General features: G+C 45.7%; 1 protein-coding gene and 1 long non-coding RNA gene across 6 annotated transcripts in view; one reads left to right on the forward strand and one right to left on the reverse strand.

Moving 5' to 3' along the window:
- NFX1 (nuclear transcription factor, X-box binding 1) overlaps positions 1-8139 on the reverse strand; it is an 80464-nt gene extending 72325 nt beyond the window's left edge. For all 5 annotated transcript variants that reach the window (XR_008509548.2, XR_008509547.2, XM_024252262.3 and 2 more), the window contains exons 1-2: positions 8035-8139; positions 3207-4211 (exon numbers count right to left, since the gene is read on the reverse strand). Coding sequence is in view for 3 of the 5 variants with exons in the window: in XM_024252262.3 (XP_024108030.2) it covers positions 3207-4211; positions 8035-8059 (1030 nt within the window). In the remaining 2 variants the exon portion in view is untranslated. The remainder of the gene's footprint in view (positions 1-3206; positions 4212-8034) is intronic.
- LOC129047797 (uncharacterized) lies at positions 5622-8658 on the forward strand. Its single transcript, XR_008509551.2, has 3 exons — positions 5622-6054; positions 7562-8223; positions 8347-8658. It is a non-coding gene; the product is annotated as an uncharacterized LOC129047797 (long non-coding RNA).
- Positions 8659-14998: the final 6340 nt, after the last annotated feature.

The following is a 14998-nucleotide window of genomic DNA, read 5'->3' on the forward strand; positions in this document are numbered from 1 at the left end:
TTTTAGTTTTTTGCCTTTTGCAGAGATGGGGTCTCATTAAGTTGTCCAGGCAGGTCCTGAACTCCTAGGCTTAAGCAATCCTTCTGCCTTGGCCTTCCAAAGTGCTGGGATTACAGATGTGAGCCACCACATCCAGACCCTAAGTGATTATTTTAGAATGTAAGATCATGCCATCCCTCTTCCCAGGACCTTCCAGCAGCCTCTCATCTTACTCAGAACCAAATCTAAAGGCCTCACATGATCCAGCCCTTGCTATTTCCCTGACCACCTTTCCTGCCCCCCATCTTCATTGCCTATAATATCCCTCCCCACATCTAAATTTGCTCCTCCCTCTGCCTAGAATGCTTTCTCAAGCTAGCCACACGGTGCATTTCTGCACTTCATTCTTGTCTCTGTTCAAATGTCTCCTTATCAAAGAGGTCAACCTATGTAAAATGGCACTCTTGCCACTGTGTCCTCTTAACCTTCTTAATATTTCTTTTTAGTCCTTATCACCACCTGACATATTAAATATCTAAGTGCGTTCTGCCTGTCTTCCCTACCAGAATGTAAATTCCATTAGTATTCCCTGTACCTAGAACAGTGCTTGGTATATATTATTGATGCAATAAATATGAATGAAGTGTTCTCAAAAATGATATGAATAATGTGAGACTGTTAAGGCCCCAAGAGATTTGTTAAGTAGAATTCTAAGATGGTCTTCCAGATTCCCACCTCCTTGGTATGCATACCCTATATAATCTCCTCCCCTTGAGTATGAGTGGGCCTGACTTAATCAAGTAAGCCATTTTAAAAGAGTTGAAAATCAAACACAAGTCAGAGAGATCTGAAGTGGCAGCAGTTGCTTTCCTGCAGGCCTCAAAGAAGCAAACTATCATGTTGTGTACAGAGTCATGTGGCAGGGAAACACAGGTGGCCTCTAGGAGCTGAGAGAGACACCCCTGGCCAACAGCCAGCAAGAAAACAGGAACCTCAGTCCTACACCTGTAAGGAACTGAATCCTACCAACAACCAGTGATTGAAAGAGAACCCTGAGCCTCAGATGAGATCACATCCCTAGCCAAATTTGGAGACACTGAGCAGAGAAACCAGCTAACCAGGACCCATTCATCTGACCCACAGAAACAGTGGCATAATAAATGTGTGTTATCATAAGCCACTACATTGTGATAATTCACTATAAAGCAAGAGGTAATTATTAACCAGCCTTAAGGATTCAGTAACAACTCTGGTAAAACATTGCTTTGCTTCACATATACATTGAGGTTCCAAGAACAACCCTGATAAAGCAAGCAACTAGAACTATAGGCTGGTGTAAAAACAGGCCCTGGGTAGATGGTGGCTTCAAGGGTTGGGCTGTATCTCACATTAAACTGGAGAGGGATTAAGATAGTGAAGGTCCATGAGGAAGAGCTAGCAGAATAAAACTATTCAGCTTGATGAAATATACACTTAGGGCAAAATGATAGATGTCTTCGAATACTGCAAAAAGCTGATTTGCAATAAGGAGGTGGGGAGCTGTGAGAAGAGAGACTAGTTACTATGCTGCTCCAGAGGATAAAACTTGAACCAAAGGCTAGGAAGGAAAGGAAAGAAGCTTTCAGTTCAATATAAGGATGAACTTTTTAATGGTCAGAACTGAGTACCTACTATGTTTCAAGAGCTGTGTGGGGCAGCAGGGTCACAAAATAAGAAAAGAAATATACAGCATCTGTTTTTAAGGAGCTTACAGACTAGTGGAGGACAATGAAGCATCAATAAATTATGGTTTCCAGTGTAAGTTCTGTAATAGAAGCATGCAAATGTAAGAGAAAGACATAAGTGTAAGGGCTGTAAGAGATTAATGCTATCTATAGAGGTGAGAAAAGGTTCCCTGGACATGTGACTAAAGTAACTTTTTTCCCCCCCAAAACAGGGTCTTGCTCTGTTATCCAGGCTGGAGTACAATAGCTCACTGCAGCCTCGATCTCCTGGGCTCAAGTGATCCTCTCACCTCAGCTTCCTGAGTGTCTGGGACTACAGGCATGTGCTAACATGCCTGGCTAATTTTTTTATTTTAATTCTTTTGTAGAAACAGGGTCTCCCTATGTTGCCCAGGCTGGTCTTGAACACCTGTGTTCAAGTGATCCTCTCACCTCAGCCTCCCCAAGTGCAGGAATTACAGGTGTGAGCCACCATGCCTGGCCTAAAGTAGCTTTTGAAAAATGAGTAAGACTTTGTCAGCGAACTGAGTGACAAAAATTCTAGAGAGAGGGAGCCACATGCAACAGCATGCAAAGACAAAAAAGTGTAGAATCCAGGGAATAAAATGTGGTAGACATTGAGGCAGCAGAAGATGGGACTGTTGAGTAAGGCAGAAGCAGTAAATGGAATTAAGCAGAGGAGTGACACAGTTTAATGTGTGTTTTAGGCCGGGCGCAGTGGCTCACGCCTGTAATCTCAGCACTTTGGGAAGCTGAGGCGGATCACCTGAGGTCAGGAATTTGAGACTAGCCTGGCCAACATGATGAAACCCCATTTCTACTAAAAATACAAAAATCAGCCAGGCATGGTGGCGGGCGCCTGTAATCCCAGCTACTCGGGAGGCTGATGCAGGAGAATCATCTGAATCCAGGAGGAGGTGCAGTGAGCTGGGATCGCACCACTGCACTCTAGCCTGGGCAACAGTGAGACTCCTCTCAAAAAAAAAAATAAATAAAATATGTGTTTTATAAAGATTGCTCTCTGATGCTGGTTTAAGAGGTGAACTGAAAGAGAGAAATTAAGAGATGATAAGACCAGTTAGGGACTGCTGCAACTAAGCAGACCAGATGAGGCAGAAGAGATGATGCAGGATGAAACCAGAAGAGGCAGCAGAGATGTTACCACCCACCACTTGTTTTCACAACTCAAAAAAATCTTGTAACCAGACATCTACACCACCCGTATTTGCATTTTTGAAAACCCTTACAAAATTCCTCATTTGGAAAAGAAAAAGAATTCTTATTTGTATTTGCTTGTGATATGCATAAAACTAAGTGGTTACCTATTGGGGCAGGGAGCAGTGAGTGGTGGTAGAACTTAGGCAGACAGTGAATAAAGATTGAGACTTTTTGCAGTGTAACTTTTCATACTTTCTGCTTTCTAAATTATGTGAATATATGACTTATTTAAAAATTTAAATTAAAAAGACAACAAAATATTTCCACCCATCTAGGTAGGTTTACCTGTGTGCGTTTCCACATTCTTTAGCACATGGTTCTGTTTGCCTCGGGAGAAAGGAGATACTACTTGAGGATCCTGCCTCCGTACAGTGCATTTCTCTTGGTCAACCCTCCTGGAAGACTTGTTGATGACTGCCAAGTTCTCACTGTCACAGGTAGATTTTGCTGGTCTTTCATTGAGGTTATCCTTTGGAATGGGGCCCATGTTTCTGTGTCCTGCATTTGTATGTCGGTGGCCCTCCTGTTTTGGTGTATTTCTGCCTGGTCGTGGCCTGGCCCCCTCCACTTCCCAGGGAGGCCTTTTCTGTGGGTATCTTCTCTGCTCATTTCGTCTGGCTCCATACCCATCCAATACTCCTTTTCTAGAGGATGCATCTGAAGAGTCAGGGTGGAAAACCCCCACAGGTTTGGTACTTTCGGGTCCAGCATCCTCGGGTTTTGGAGTTGTTCGGTTACTCCATTCACATTTGAGTTTCCCCTTGACTTTTGGTCCTCTACCATAGCTGTATACAAACTGTGTTGCTTTTTTGGGTTTTGCTCCCCTGGGATCTGCACCCACAACTTCCTTCTCACTCTCAGTAGGGCTATGCTCTCTGAGGTCTGTCCCACTCTCTGATCTAGTCGAGCTCTCTAATCCAGCTGTATCTGAGGTCTGCTCAGCAAGATTCTGTGCTTTCTTGACTCTGATATGGTGCTTCTCATTCCTCAATTTCTGCCAAGGTTGATTCTGAAGGCCATGGCTCTTGGGTGATTTATTACAAGGAGAGGACTGGAAAGACGTCTGTTGACTCTTAGGTTTGCTTCCTGAAGGATGATAACTATGCTGATGAACAGCGGAGATTTCATCATAAGGGACCTGCCTGGAAAGGTGACAGGGAGGTGGTGAACTGTAATTTCTTCTACCGATCCTATTAGAGTCTAGTCTCCTTTGAGTCCCACAATTTAGACCAGAATTTTTTTTCTCCTGAGGAATGAATTCAGCAGCATCCGTATTGAATTTAAAAGTACCTAGGACATAAAAAATAGACATGCCAGTAAAGAGATTAAGTTTCATCCATGAAACTCATAGACTCCAAGCCAAATCTAAAAATTATTTTCCTTACAACTTTGTACAAAACATGCTGTTAAGTGAGACCTATGTTTCCAGTGAAGGTGATGGGTTCAAGGTGCTTGTGGAGGACTAATCAATCATTATTCCATGTCCAAAAACCAAACACCAATAGCCAATGACAGCTAAGTGCTGTTGAGTAAAAATGCTCACCTGGGCCATAAAGTACTATGTATACATGTATTCATTTTATTACAAAAATTTAAGGCCAGCTAACAGTTCAGGGATATCAATCATCAGGTTCCATGTGGTCTTCTTTCAAAACACTAAAGTAGCATTGTGTAATATCAAGTAAACAGGCTTTGGACTAAGCCAAAATGGGTTAAAGTCCGCCTGTCCAACTTATTTTATGAACTTAAGGATATCACGTGCCTGCTTTTAGCCTTAGTTTCCTTGTCTATGGTAAAGGATGACAATACTTATTTCAATGGTTACTGAGAAATTTAAATATGATTTCATAGATAGTACTTAATAAGTGTATTAGTTTTCATCTCTTTCCCCTAGGAATATACTTTGGGTTTTCCACACATAACCTCTATAATATGGTCTACAATCCCAAAGTGGAAAAAATTAAGCATACTCCCCTTCAACCCACTCATGTTTCCCCAGAAGATGTGTCTTGGTACAGTCAATTCAGTCCCTGAAGCACAAAGACAAAATGGTTTGCCTAAGGACATAAAATTAGTAGCAAAGTCAGAACTATGTGTAGCGTACAGAATATACTATAAATTGGTAAGACCTGGAAGACATGGGTTTAAGTCACTTACCACTTATTGTAACTTTACGAAAGTTACTTAGCCCCAGTTTCCTTACATGTAATGAAGATAGTAACAATCTCTACATCAAAGAGTTGCAGTGAAGAGTAAAGCAAGTTAATAACACACATAAAATGGTTAAAATGGTACTCTATCATTGCTGTTAGGACTACAGAGTATCTGAAACACACAGGCTTGAGCATAGATGGGTGCAGCATAGAGCCTGAGGGTTTCAGGTTTAATAATAAGGCCTAACATTTATTAGGTATTATGTGCCAGGCACTATCCTAAGCACTTTACATGTATTAACTCATTTAATCCTTACATTCCTGATGAGAAAACTGAAGCACAGAGAGTAGGAACTTGCCCAAGGTCACAGAGGAATTCCAAGGAAGACTCAGGGTTCCAACTCAGGATGTGTATTAGAGACTGCGCTCTTAACACTAACAGAGCTTGGGCAGTGGGTACCATAGAAACATGCAGTGAAAAATGGAATGATCATAAAGGTCATAGAGTAACCTTTCACCCAATTCAGGATTTGTCCTGAAAGCTTTCACATAGGCAGAATTCTAGGGGGTGGGATGGAGGGCCTCACAAAATCACAAGAGGATTAGACAAATGCAGAAGGTGGCAGAGGTATTCTGGAAACATAAGATAATTTAAAGGTTGGAATGGTTAAATTGGACCAGCGGGTATTGTGTAGTTCTCTCTTGCTTGAAAAAGCGAGACTGGAAAGAGGGGCAGAAATAAGATCAGTAAAGATGTCTAGAGAAGCCTAGTAAAGGATAGGAAAAGAGTGTTTCATGTTAAGCAGTAATGAGTTGATGCAACTAGAGAATCCAGAGAAGGCTGCATGTACTCATATACAGGATATGTTCAACTAGACATGAGGCAGCAGGCAAAGCCCTCAGGAAAAAAACCCAGAAGAGACATGAGGAAGGGAAACAGGACACACTGATCAGGAAACTGGCCATGGCGAAGATCAGAGGTACCATTTTTATTTCACTATTTCAAGTAGCTGGAAGTTAGTAAATAGGATGTCTAGTCACCACGGCTAGAATACAAGTGGTACCCTAAATCCAAGATAACACAGCAGCACAGTAGGTGTCCAACAGGTCGGAAGGGCAGACTAAAGGGAAATTCAACTGGCAGATTACAAAGTCCAGAGACAAGGCTGGCATTGCAGAGTCTGCTCACGGGCAGAAAAGTATCCTCTGCACTGGGCTTCTGTTTAAAGACTTTGATGATGAGGGTGTGGGCTAAAGATGATGCTAAAATAAGAACATGGAATGGGAACTAAAGCAAAATCAAACTAAAGCACATGAAAAGGAGTAAGGAAGTCTTCGGACTAGAAAATTTTGCCTCATTAGATACTTTTTGGGTTGGAGGTAATAACTTGGGCACAACACCAAAGTTCAACCGAATGACTCACAACTAAACCCCACCCAATTCTTCTTCAAACACTGAAGGGTACAGAAATGAGTCAGAAATGAGCCTGTGGATGAGACGATCAATAGATCCAGTTTAGAGAATCTGGTGAAGGACTAGGTCAGGAGAATAACAAAATATCCAGCCCAAAAAGTTTTCCAACCCCAAGGAAGACTTAATATCCACATCAAGACTAGGGTACACCAACGCAGTGTGTTTTCCAACTTTTTTTTTTGAGACGGAGTCATACTCTGTCGCCCAGGATGGAGTGCAGTGGCACGATCTCGGCTCACTGCAACTTCCGCCTCCAGGGTTCAAGCGATTCTCCTGCCTCAGCCTTCCGAGTAGCTGGGACTACAGGAGCGTGCCACCATGCCCAGCTAATTTTTTGTATTTTTAGTAGAGACGGGGTTTCACCGTGTTAGCCAGGATGGTCTCGATCTCCTGACCTCGTGATCCGTCCACCTCGGCCTCCCAAAATGCTGGGATTACAGGCGTGAGCCACTGCGTCCGGCCCTAACTTTTTAAACTAAGAACCATAGTAATAAATACATTTTACCTGCCACCCAGTATACAAATACATATATGGTCTTCTTGGTGCCTCAACGGCTAGTCGGGAACAGAGCTAAGATTCAAACCAATGGTTTCCAAACTCCATTCTGCAAACTGCTGCCCTGTTTTCCAGAGTGGGCCATAAAATCAAATGAATGCAGTGGGCTGTGACATATTTTTAAACGAAATAGAAAGCAGAATATATTGCTGATTGTAAAACAAACCAACCAACCTCACTGCTTCCAGAAACTTCTGGTTCGCTTTTATATTTATGTAAGTGTACAATATTTAAGGTCGCGATGCAAAATGTTTCTTTTGGTTGCTGTCCAACAAATTTGGAAAACACTGATCTATGGAACACCCTGAGGAAATGGATGTTGTATCAACGAACAAATGAGGCTGTCTCTACACACCGAGGCAACTCCAGGAGGAGGAGTGAGTGAACAATTACGGAATAGGTACAGTACAGGGCGGGAGCCAACACAGGAATCAACTTATCTACTCCCAACTGACAGATGAGAAGACTGAGACTGAGTCATACGGGGTTCGTGGCAGGCTGAGACTCTAAAACTACTGGAATTCGGCTCGCGCCCACGCCACCACTCCAGGCGGTATGAGCACACCACACCCTACGTCAAGAATCCGCCACCGTCACGGGCTGTGACCTGGCCGACGCCCGCCTGTCGAAGGTCAGTGCGCCGCTGCCCCAGAAACAGCCTGTGGGAGGGCAGGGCACCCACACCGACTCGCAGCGCCGGGACAAGTCCTCTCTCCTCCGAAACCCAGCTACTGGGCTTCACCACCTAGTCCAAGAGGACACAGATCTCCGTATGCAACGATGCGCGGGGCTTGGCCCTTCCGAGCCACTATCCTACGCCCTAGCATGTGCTACTCTCGCGATATGAGTGGCTGAGGCCCTAGAACTTCGTCACTGACCCAATTTCCGCTCCCTGAAAGGGGCCCAGTCCCGGTCGGGCCGGGACAATACCTGAGACAGGAGGCGCCTCCGCCATCCCGTGCCGCAGAACCTAGATCGAGCTGTACAGCCAAGCCAGCACTGTCACCAGGTCACGTGCTCCGGACTTCCGGCGCCGCGAGAATATTCGCATCTGCGCGCAGTGTAGATGACCACAGAGGTTGCGCAGCCCGAATCTGTGTGGCGCGTTCGTGACGTCAGGTAGATGCGCCAGGTGTCGGGCGGGAGGAGGAGACTAGTAGCTGGATGGAAATAGCAACAATCGCGGGAGGGAGGGCGGCGACTTGCGTAATCATTGTGGTTTTTCTTTCTTTTTTGATATAGGGTCTTGCTGCCTTACCCAGGCTCGAGTGCAGTGGTCTGATCATGGCTCACTATAGCTTCAGTCTCTAATCCTCCCGCCTCAGCCTTCCGGGTAGCTAGAACTACAGGCGGAGCCACCATGCGCAGCTATTTTTAGTTGAGACGGGATTCGCCATGTTGCCCAGGCTAGTCTCCCAACTCCCGGCCTCAAGCGATTCTGCCGATTTGGCCTCCTAAAGTGCTTGGCTTACAGGCGTGAGCCACCACGCCTGGCTCCAAACTTTTTTTTTTTTTTTTTTTTTACAAAGGCGTTTATTCTCATCAGTATCACTGATATTCTCATGGTTCACATTTGCCAACGCCGCTCCTCTCCTTACAGTAGTTAAATGTGCCATCTCAGTTGGGGTCCCAGGGAGGGGTGGGGGCTCGGCCCAGGGTGGGGAGGGCGTTGGCACTTCACGTCGACAGGGTGGGCAGCCTGTCCTGCGTGAAAGAGGTATGGGTGAGTGGGCGGCCAGGGAAGGGGAGTTGGCAGGGGAGGGCCCTACAGTCTTTTTTCTCTGGTGGTTGGTGATTCTTCATTCAGATTCCTTCCTGGCTGCCCAGGGTGGGGGAACCATGCAGCTCAGGGCAAGGCAGGGGAGGAAGAGAAGGAAAAAGCAGCAGGCCGCCCGGGGGTAGGGGTGGAGGATGAACGGCAGGGCAAGGGGGGCAAAGGGGTGGCTCCTGGGGTAAGGCACAACCCTGTCTTTGACTTTCCTGGTGAGGAGTTCCTCCCCTGCACCCCCTGCCCGACCCTTCTCCCCACCCCCTAGACCCACACACAGTCCCGGGAGCCAGGGGGCACCTCCTGGGGTCCCTGAAACAAGTGGGCTTTGCCACCCAAGCCAGTGCCGCAGGGGCTCGAGGAGGGACACCCGAGGAAAAGGCAGAGAGGGGCAGGCAGGGGCCTACCCAGGACAAGGGGGTGGGGGTGAGAAGACCCTAGGCCCAGGAGCTGGGCCCCCGCCCCAACTAAGGCCTGGAAGTGGGGGAGCACTTGCTTCCTTTTGGGGGTCTGGCTGGAGCCCCGGTCTGCCCCTCGGCCTCCGTCAGGCCCAGCCGCTTGCCAAGTGACCAGGGCATTGTGCTTTGGGGTAAACGCTGGGGTGGGGTGGCAGGCCAGGAGGCGGGGGGAGAGGAGAGATGACTAAGGTGCTTGTGCTTTAGCTGGGGGTGTCGATATCCCCCACTCGGGCCGGCTGGGGGCTAAGGTGCCAGGCCCCGGCCAGGAAGACAGTGCCAAGACCCCAGCCAGACCCTGGCACTGACCCCCACAACAAGCAGATGTTAAGAGGGACCCCCAGTGGGCCGGCGGGGCTGCTGGTCCCATCAGGGGGATGGTCTTCAAATCAGATTACAAGGGTCCAGTAGGGGCTGGCCCCCACCCCATCTCCTGAAATCCCCCTGCCCCTGGAGAGACCCCTGGGAGCAGTAGGTAGGCGGGGGTTGGGGAGGCAGGGAGGACGAGGGCCAGAGACGCAAACAAGGATGTGGATGTGGATGGTGAAATGACACCCCGCATAGGGGGATGGGGAGTTAAAAAAGAAGAACTCTCTGCCTTCATATGAAAATCTAAAACAACAACAAAAAACACCCACTCTGGGCGAGAACAAAAAGAGAGGAATGGTAAAAGAGAAAATTCTGCAAACAACTGCTAACAATGGAAGTGGACCCGGCCCGGCCCTGCCCTGCCCTGCCCAGCCCCCAGGAGCTGGGCCCAGCCAACCAGCCAAGGCCTGGGACACCCTGAAACTATAGCCCTGTTGGGGAAGATGGACAGGGGAGGGGGAACTCGGTCGGACCCACAGGAGCCTAGGCAGCAGCTGGGACTGGAGTCCTACCATGGAAACACACACGCACACTCCACACACACACCCCCATACCCACACACACACCCCCACACCCACACACACACATTCAGCCTGCCCCCCAGCCCCCCACACCACCCTGCCTTCCAAGGCCCCCCCCTGGGGACCGAGGGGGACAACAGACACATCCCCACTGGTTGGAAAAATAAAAGGAATCTTATCACTCTGTCGCCCAGGCTGGAGTGAAGTGGCGCCATCTCGGCTCACTGCAAACTGCCTCCCGGGTTCAAGCGATTCTTGCGCCTCAGCCTCCCAAGTAGCTGGGATTACAGGCACCCGCCACCATGCCCGGCTAATTTTTGTATTTTTAGTAGGAAGGGGTTTCATCCTGTTGGGCAGCTGGTCTTGAACTCCTGACCTCAGGTGATCCGCCCACCTAGGCCTCCCAAAGTGTTGGGATTACAGGCGTGAGCCACCACGCCGGCCCAAACATTTATTGATGGTCTTTTGAGTTTCCTCCTTTTAAAACTGCTTATCCATATCCACCGCCCATTTTTCTTCCTGATGGTTTCTTGTATATTGCAGGTGTCAATCGTCAGTTTTAGACATTTAAATTGTCTTCTATTCCATTAAGTATTAATTTTGTCCTTTGTTGAACATAAATCCTTAATTTTGACAGCTTAGCTCATCAAATTTTATAGTCACCTTTAAAAATTACCAGGTGTATCAGTCTGGGTCCAATCAGGAGAAAAGAACCCCACTTTCTGAACAGGAATTACATTTTTTTTAATAAGGAAAGTTTTATTTAAAGATTTATTAAGTATAATAGGGGGTTGGAATAATAATGGATTGGCTAGTAAAGAAGCAAGATAATTCCAAAACAGGATTAGCATATATAAGGAGCAGCAAGGGCTGAGGTAAGAGTGTCAAAGAAGAGCCGAGACCAGAGCTGGCATGCAGACCTTGTTAGAGAAAAGACCTGTGGCTCACTGGATGGCATGGAAGTTGCCAGACATTTTTCTTATGGAATGCTGGTTGAAGCCATTCTTGGGGAGGTGTCTCACCAGAGGTACCCTACTACGAACCATCTGCAGGGAGTGCTAGGAGAAGTTTCTGACAACTGGTCACTATATAGTGAGATAGCCAGGCACTGAAGAAGCCAGTGCATTGCAGAAGCCATCGAAGAAGTTGCCCAGGCTACAGAAGCCTGCCCCACTGAAATCAGAAACAGGAGCCAAAACCCTTTTCCTCCTGCAGTATCTCTCCAGTGCCCTCTGCTGACAAGGTTTAATATCTTCCAGCTGGCAAAGAATAAATAAAAGGCCAAAATCCATTTCACAGAGCAAGCAAAAACGATAAATGTAGAACTGAAAGCAAATTCATAATTGGCACTCTACGGAATCTACTCATTTTCAAAACTTGTGAATAAATGAAAGTAAGCAAGCATTTATCTTGCCTTTCCTATACAAACTACTTCATGAAGCTTATGGCAGGTGGTGAAAGCTGTACTCAGATGGAAATATATAGCTGTAAACACTTATATTTGAAAAAGAACTCCAGATAATGGAATATTATTCAGTGCCCAAAACAAATGAAGCCAGCATGTTGGTGTTTACCTGTAGTCTCAGATACTTGGGAGGCTGAGGCAGGAGGATTGTCTGAGCTCAGGTGAGTTCAAGCCCAACCTGGGCAACATAGCGAGATACTATCAAAAAACAAACAAAAAATACCCAAAGACCAGGCATGGTGGCTCATGCCTGTAATCTCAGCACTTTGGGAGGCCAAAGCAGGTGGATCGCTTGAGTCCAGGAGTTCGAGACCAGCCTGGGCAACATGGCGAAACCCAGTCTCTACCAAAAATACAAAAATTAGTCAAGCTTGATGGTGCATACCTGTAGTCCCAGTTACACAGGAGGCTGAAGTGGGAGGATCACTTGAGCCCAGGAGGCGGAGGCTGCAGTGAGCCAAGACTGCACCACAGCACTCCAGCCTGGGTGACAGAGCGAGATCCTGTCTCAAAAACACAGAACAAGACAAAAAATCCCAAATCCATATGAACTATCAAGCCATGAAAAGACATGGAGAAAACTTAAATGCATATTGCTAAGTGAAAGAAGGCAATCTGAAAAGACTATTTACTGTTTGATTCCAACTATATAACAGTCTGGAAAAGGCAAAATTATAGAGACAGTAAAAAGATCAGTGGTTGACAGGAGTTAAAGGGGAGAGAAGGATGAATAGGCAGAGTACAGAGGACTGCTAGGGCAGTGAACTATTGCTAGGGCAGTGAACTATTCTGCATGATACTACAATGGGGGATACATGTCATTATATTTGTTAAAACCCATAGAATCACTAGCATGGTGGCTCATGGCTGTAATCCCAGTACTTTGGGAGGCCAAGGTGGGTGGATCGCCTGAGCCCAGGAGTTCAAGACCAGCCTGGGTAACGTGGTAAAACCCCATCTCTACTAAAAATACAAAAATCAGCTGGGCATGGTAGCATGCACCTGGGGTCCCAGCTACTCAGGAAGCTGAGGTGGGATCACTTGAGCACGGGAGGTGGAGGTTGCGGTGAGCTGAGATCATGCCACTGCACTCCAGCCTGGGTAACACAGTGAGACCCCATCTCAAGCAAAAAACAACAAAAAACCCCATAGAATGTACATCAAGAGTGAACCCTAATGTAAACTATAGACTTCGTGTGATAATAATGTGTCAGTGTAGATTCACTGATTGCAACATACCACCGTAGTGAGGGAAGCTGCTGGTGGGAAGGTTGTGTGTTATATGGGAGCTCTCTGTGTTTTCCATTCAATTTGCTGTGAACCCAAAACTCTAAAAAAAAAGTTTATTAATAAAAAAGAAGAAAAATCGCAAATCAATAGCCTAAACTTCCACCTTAAGAAATTGGAAAAGAATAACAGGGCTGGGATGGGGGTATGGGGGTATGGGGGATTACACACCTGTAATCCCAGCACTTTGGGAGGCCAAGGCGAGAGGATCGCTTGAGGCTAGGAGTTTCAGATTAGCCTGGGCAACATAGTGATACCCCATCCCTACTAAAAATTGAAAAAAAAAATTAGCTGGGCTTGATAGCACATGTCTGTAGTTCCAGCTACTAGGGAGGCTGAGTGGGGAGGACTGCTTGAATCTGGGAGGCTGAGATTGCAGTGAGCTATGATTGTACCACCGCACTCCAGCCTGGGCAGTAGAGTGAGGCCCTGTCTCAAAAAAAAAAAAAAAAAAGGAAAAAAGAAAAAGAAGAGCAAACAAACTAAACCAAAGCATGTAGAAGGAAAGAAATAATAAAAGATCAGAAATTATTGAAATAGAAAAAGAACAGAAAAAAAACAACAGTTCATTGAACCAAAGTGATAAAAATGTTTAGAGAGAATAATCAAGAAAAAAGGAGAAAAACTGAAATTACTAAAATGATGGATGAAAACAAAGGCATTACTATCCACATTACAGAAATAAAAAGGATCAAAAGGGACTACTATGAACAACTGTATGCCAACCACATTAGATTACTTAGATGAAGTGGAAAAAGTCCTAGGAAGACACAGACTACTCAAGAATAAATAGAACATCTGAATACACCTATAACAAGTAGAGACTGAATCAGTAATTTTAAAAACTTCCCATAAAGAAAAGCCCAAGCCCAAATGATTCTACCAAATGTTCAAGGAAGAATGAACACTAATCCTTCACAAACTCTTCCAAAAAATACAGGAGGAGGGAGTACTTCCCAATTCATTCCGTGGACGAAAAACTTTACCTTAGAGCAATCATTGCCTACTCCTTCACTGCAGAAATTGATGGTAACAGTCCAGAATGCTTAACCATGAAAATAGGTTCAGACTGATCAGGCACCACAGAGCAGCAGTTAACTTTGGATACACTTAAGTACTTGGGGAGCTTTTAAAAATCCAAATGCCCACACTGTATCCAGATCTATTATATCAGAATCTATGGGGGTAGGACCCAGACATCAATATTTTTAATAACTCTCTTGGTGACATAACTATAAGAAAACACAAAAGGAAAGCTAAGGGATATGGATGATAGAAGTGCCAAACTTTTTCTATACAGAATCATGTCAATCTCCTTCCCCATTCCTGTTAAACTCTCAGAACTGACAGATTAAAACCTAGGACCCCCTGCACTCAATTCTACTCTTTCCTAATAGTTAACAGGTGAAATACTGACCAGCGAGGTTGTCTGGTGGTAGCTATAGGAGTGATGATCACAGGCTTTATGGTACCTAGGGCTTTCTAATACAGGACTCACTCCTTCCACTTTCCTTTAATTCACTGGTATTGACACAGACCAGGGCATGCCCTTTGACCTTTCCCCAATACAGGAAGAATTAGCAGAAGGACAAAGACATAAGGAAGCTTCAGGGAGGAGAAACCATGAACAGAGGCAAGGAATCATGGCTGTATGGTGGATGTGGGGGGACCAGACGCAGAGCAATTACTAGATCACAAAATTGAAAACTGTGACATGACACAAGCTGCAGAGCAATTATTCTGTCTCTTACCGGCAAGTGACAGGAACCCAGTGCCAACTACTTTAAGCAGAAAAGGGGGTTAAGTTTATTTGCAGAATCCTCAAATACCTCACAGAACAAAGAGTTGTAGAGACTTGGAATGTCAAGGATCAGAATTCAGAGCTGAGTGCCATGGACATCTTTCATTCTGTCTCTCATCTTGGCTCCCCTCTGGCTTCAATCTCTCATACTGACAAAGAGTAAAAGAATTTTTTTTAAAAAAAGAAAGGGAAAAAGCATTTCCCCTACTTTCTGTTTAGAAAATCTGA

This window comes from Pongo abelii, chromosome 13 (genome assembly GCF_028885655.2).
Source record: "Pongo abelii isolate AG06213 chromosome 13, NHGRI_mPonAbe1-v2.0_pri, whole genome shotgun sequence".
Taxonomy (NCBI): Eukaryota; Metazoa; Chordata; class Mammalia; order Primates; family Hominidae; genus Pongo; species Pongo abelii.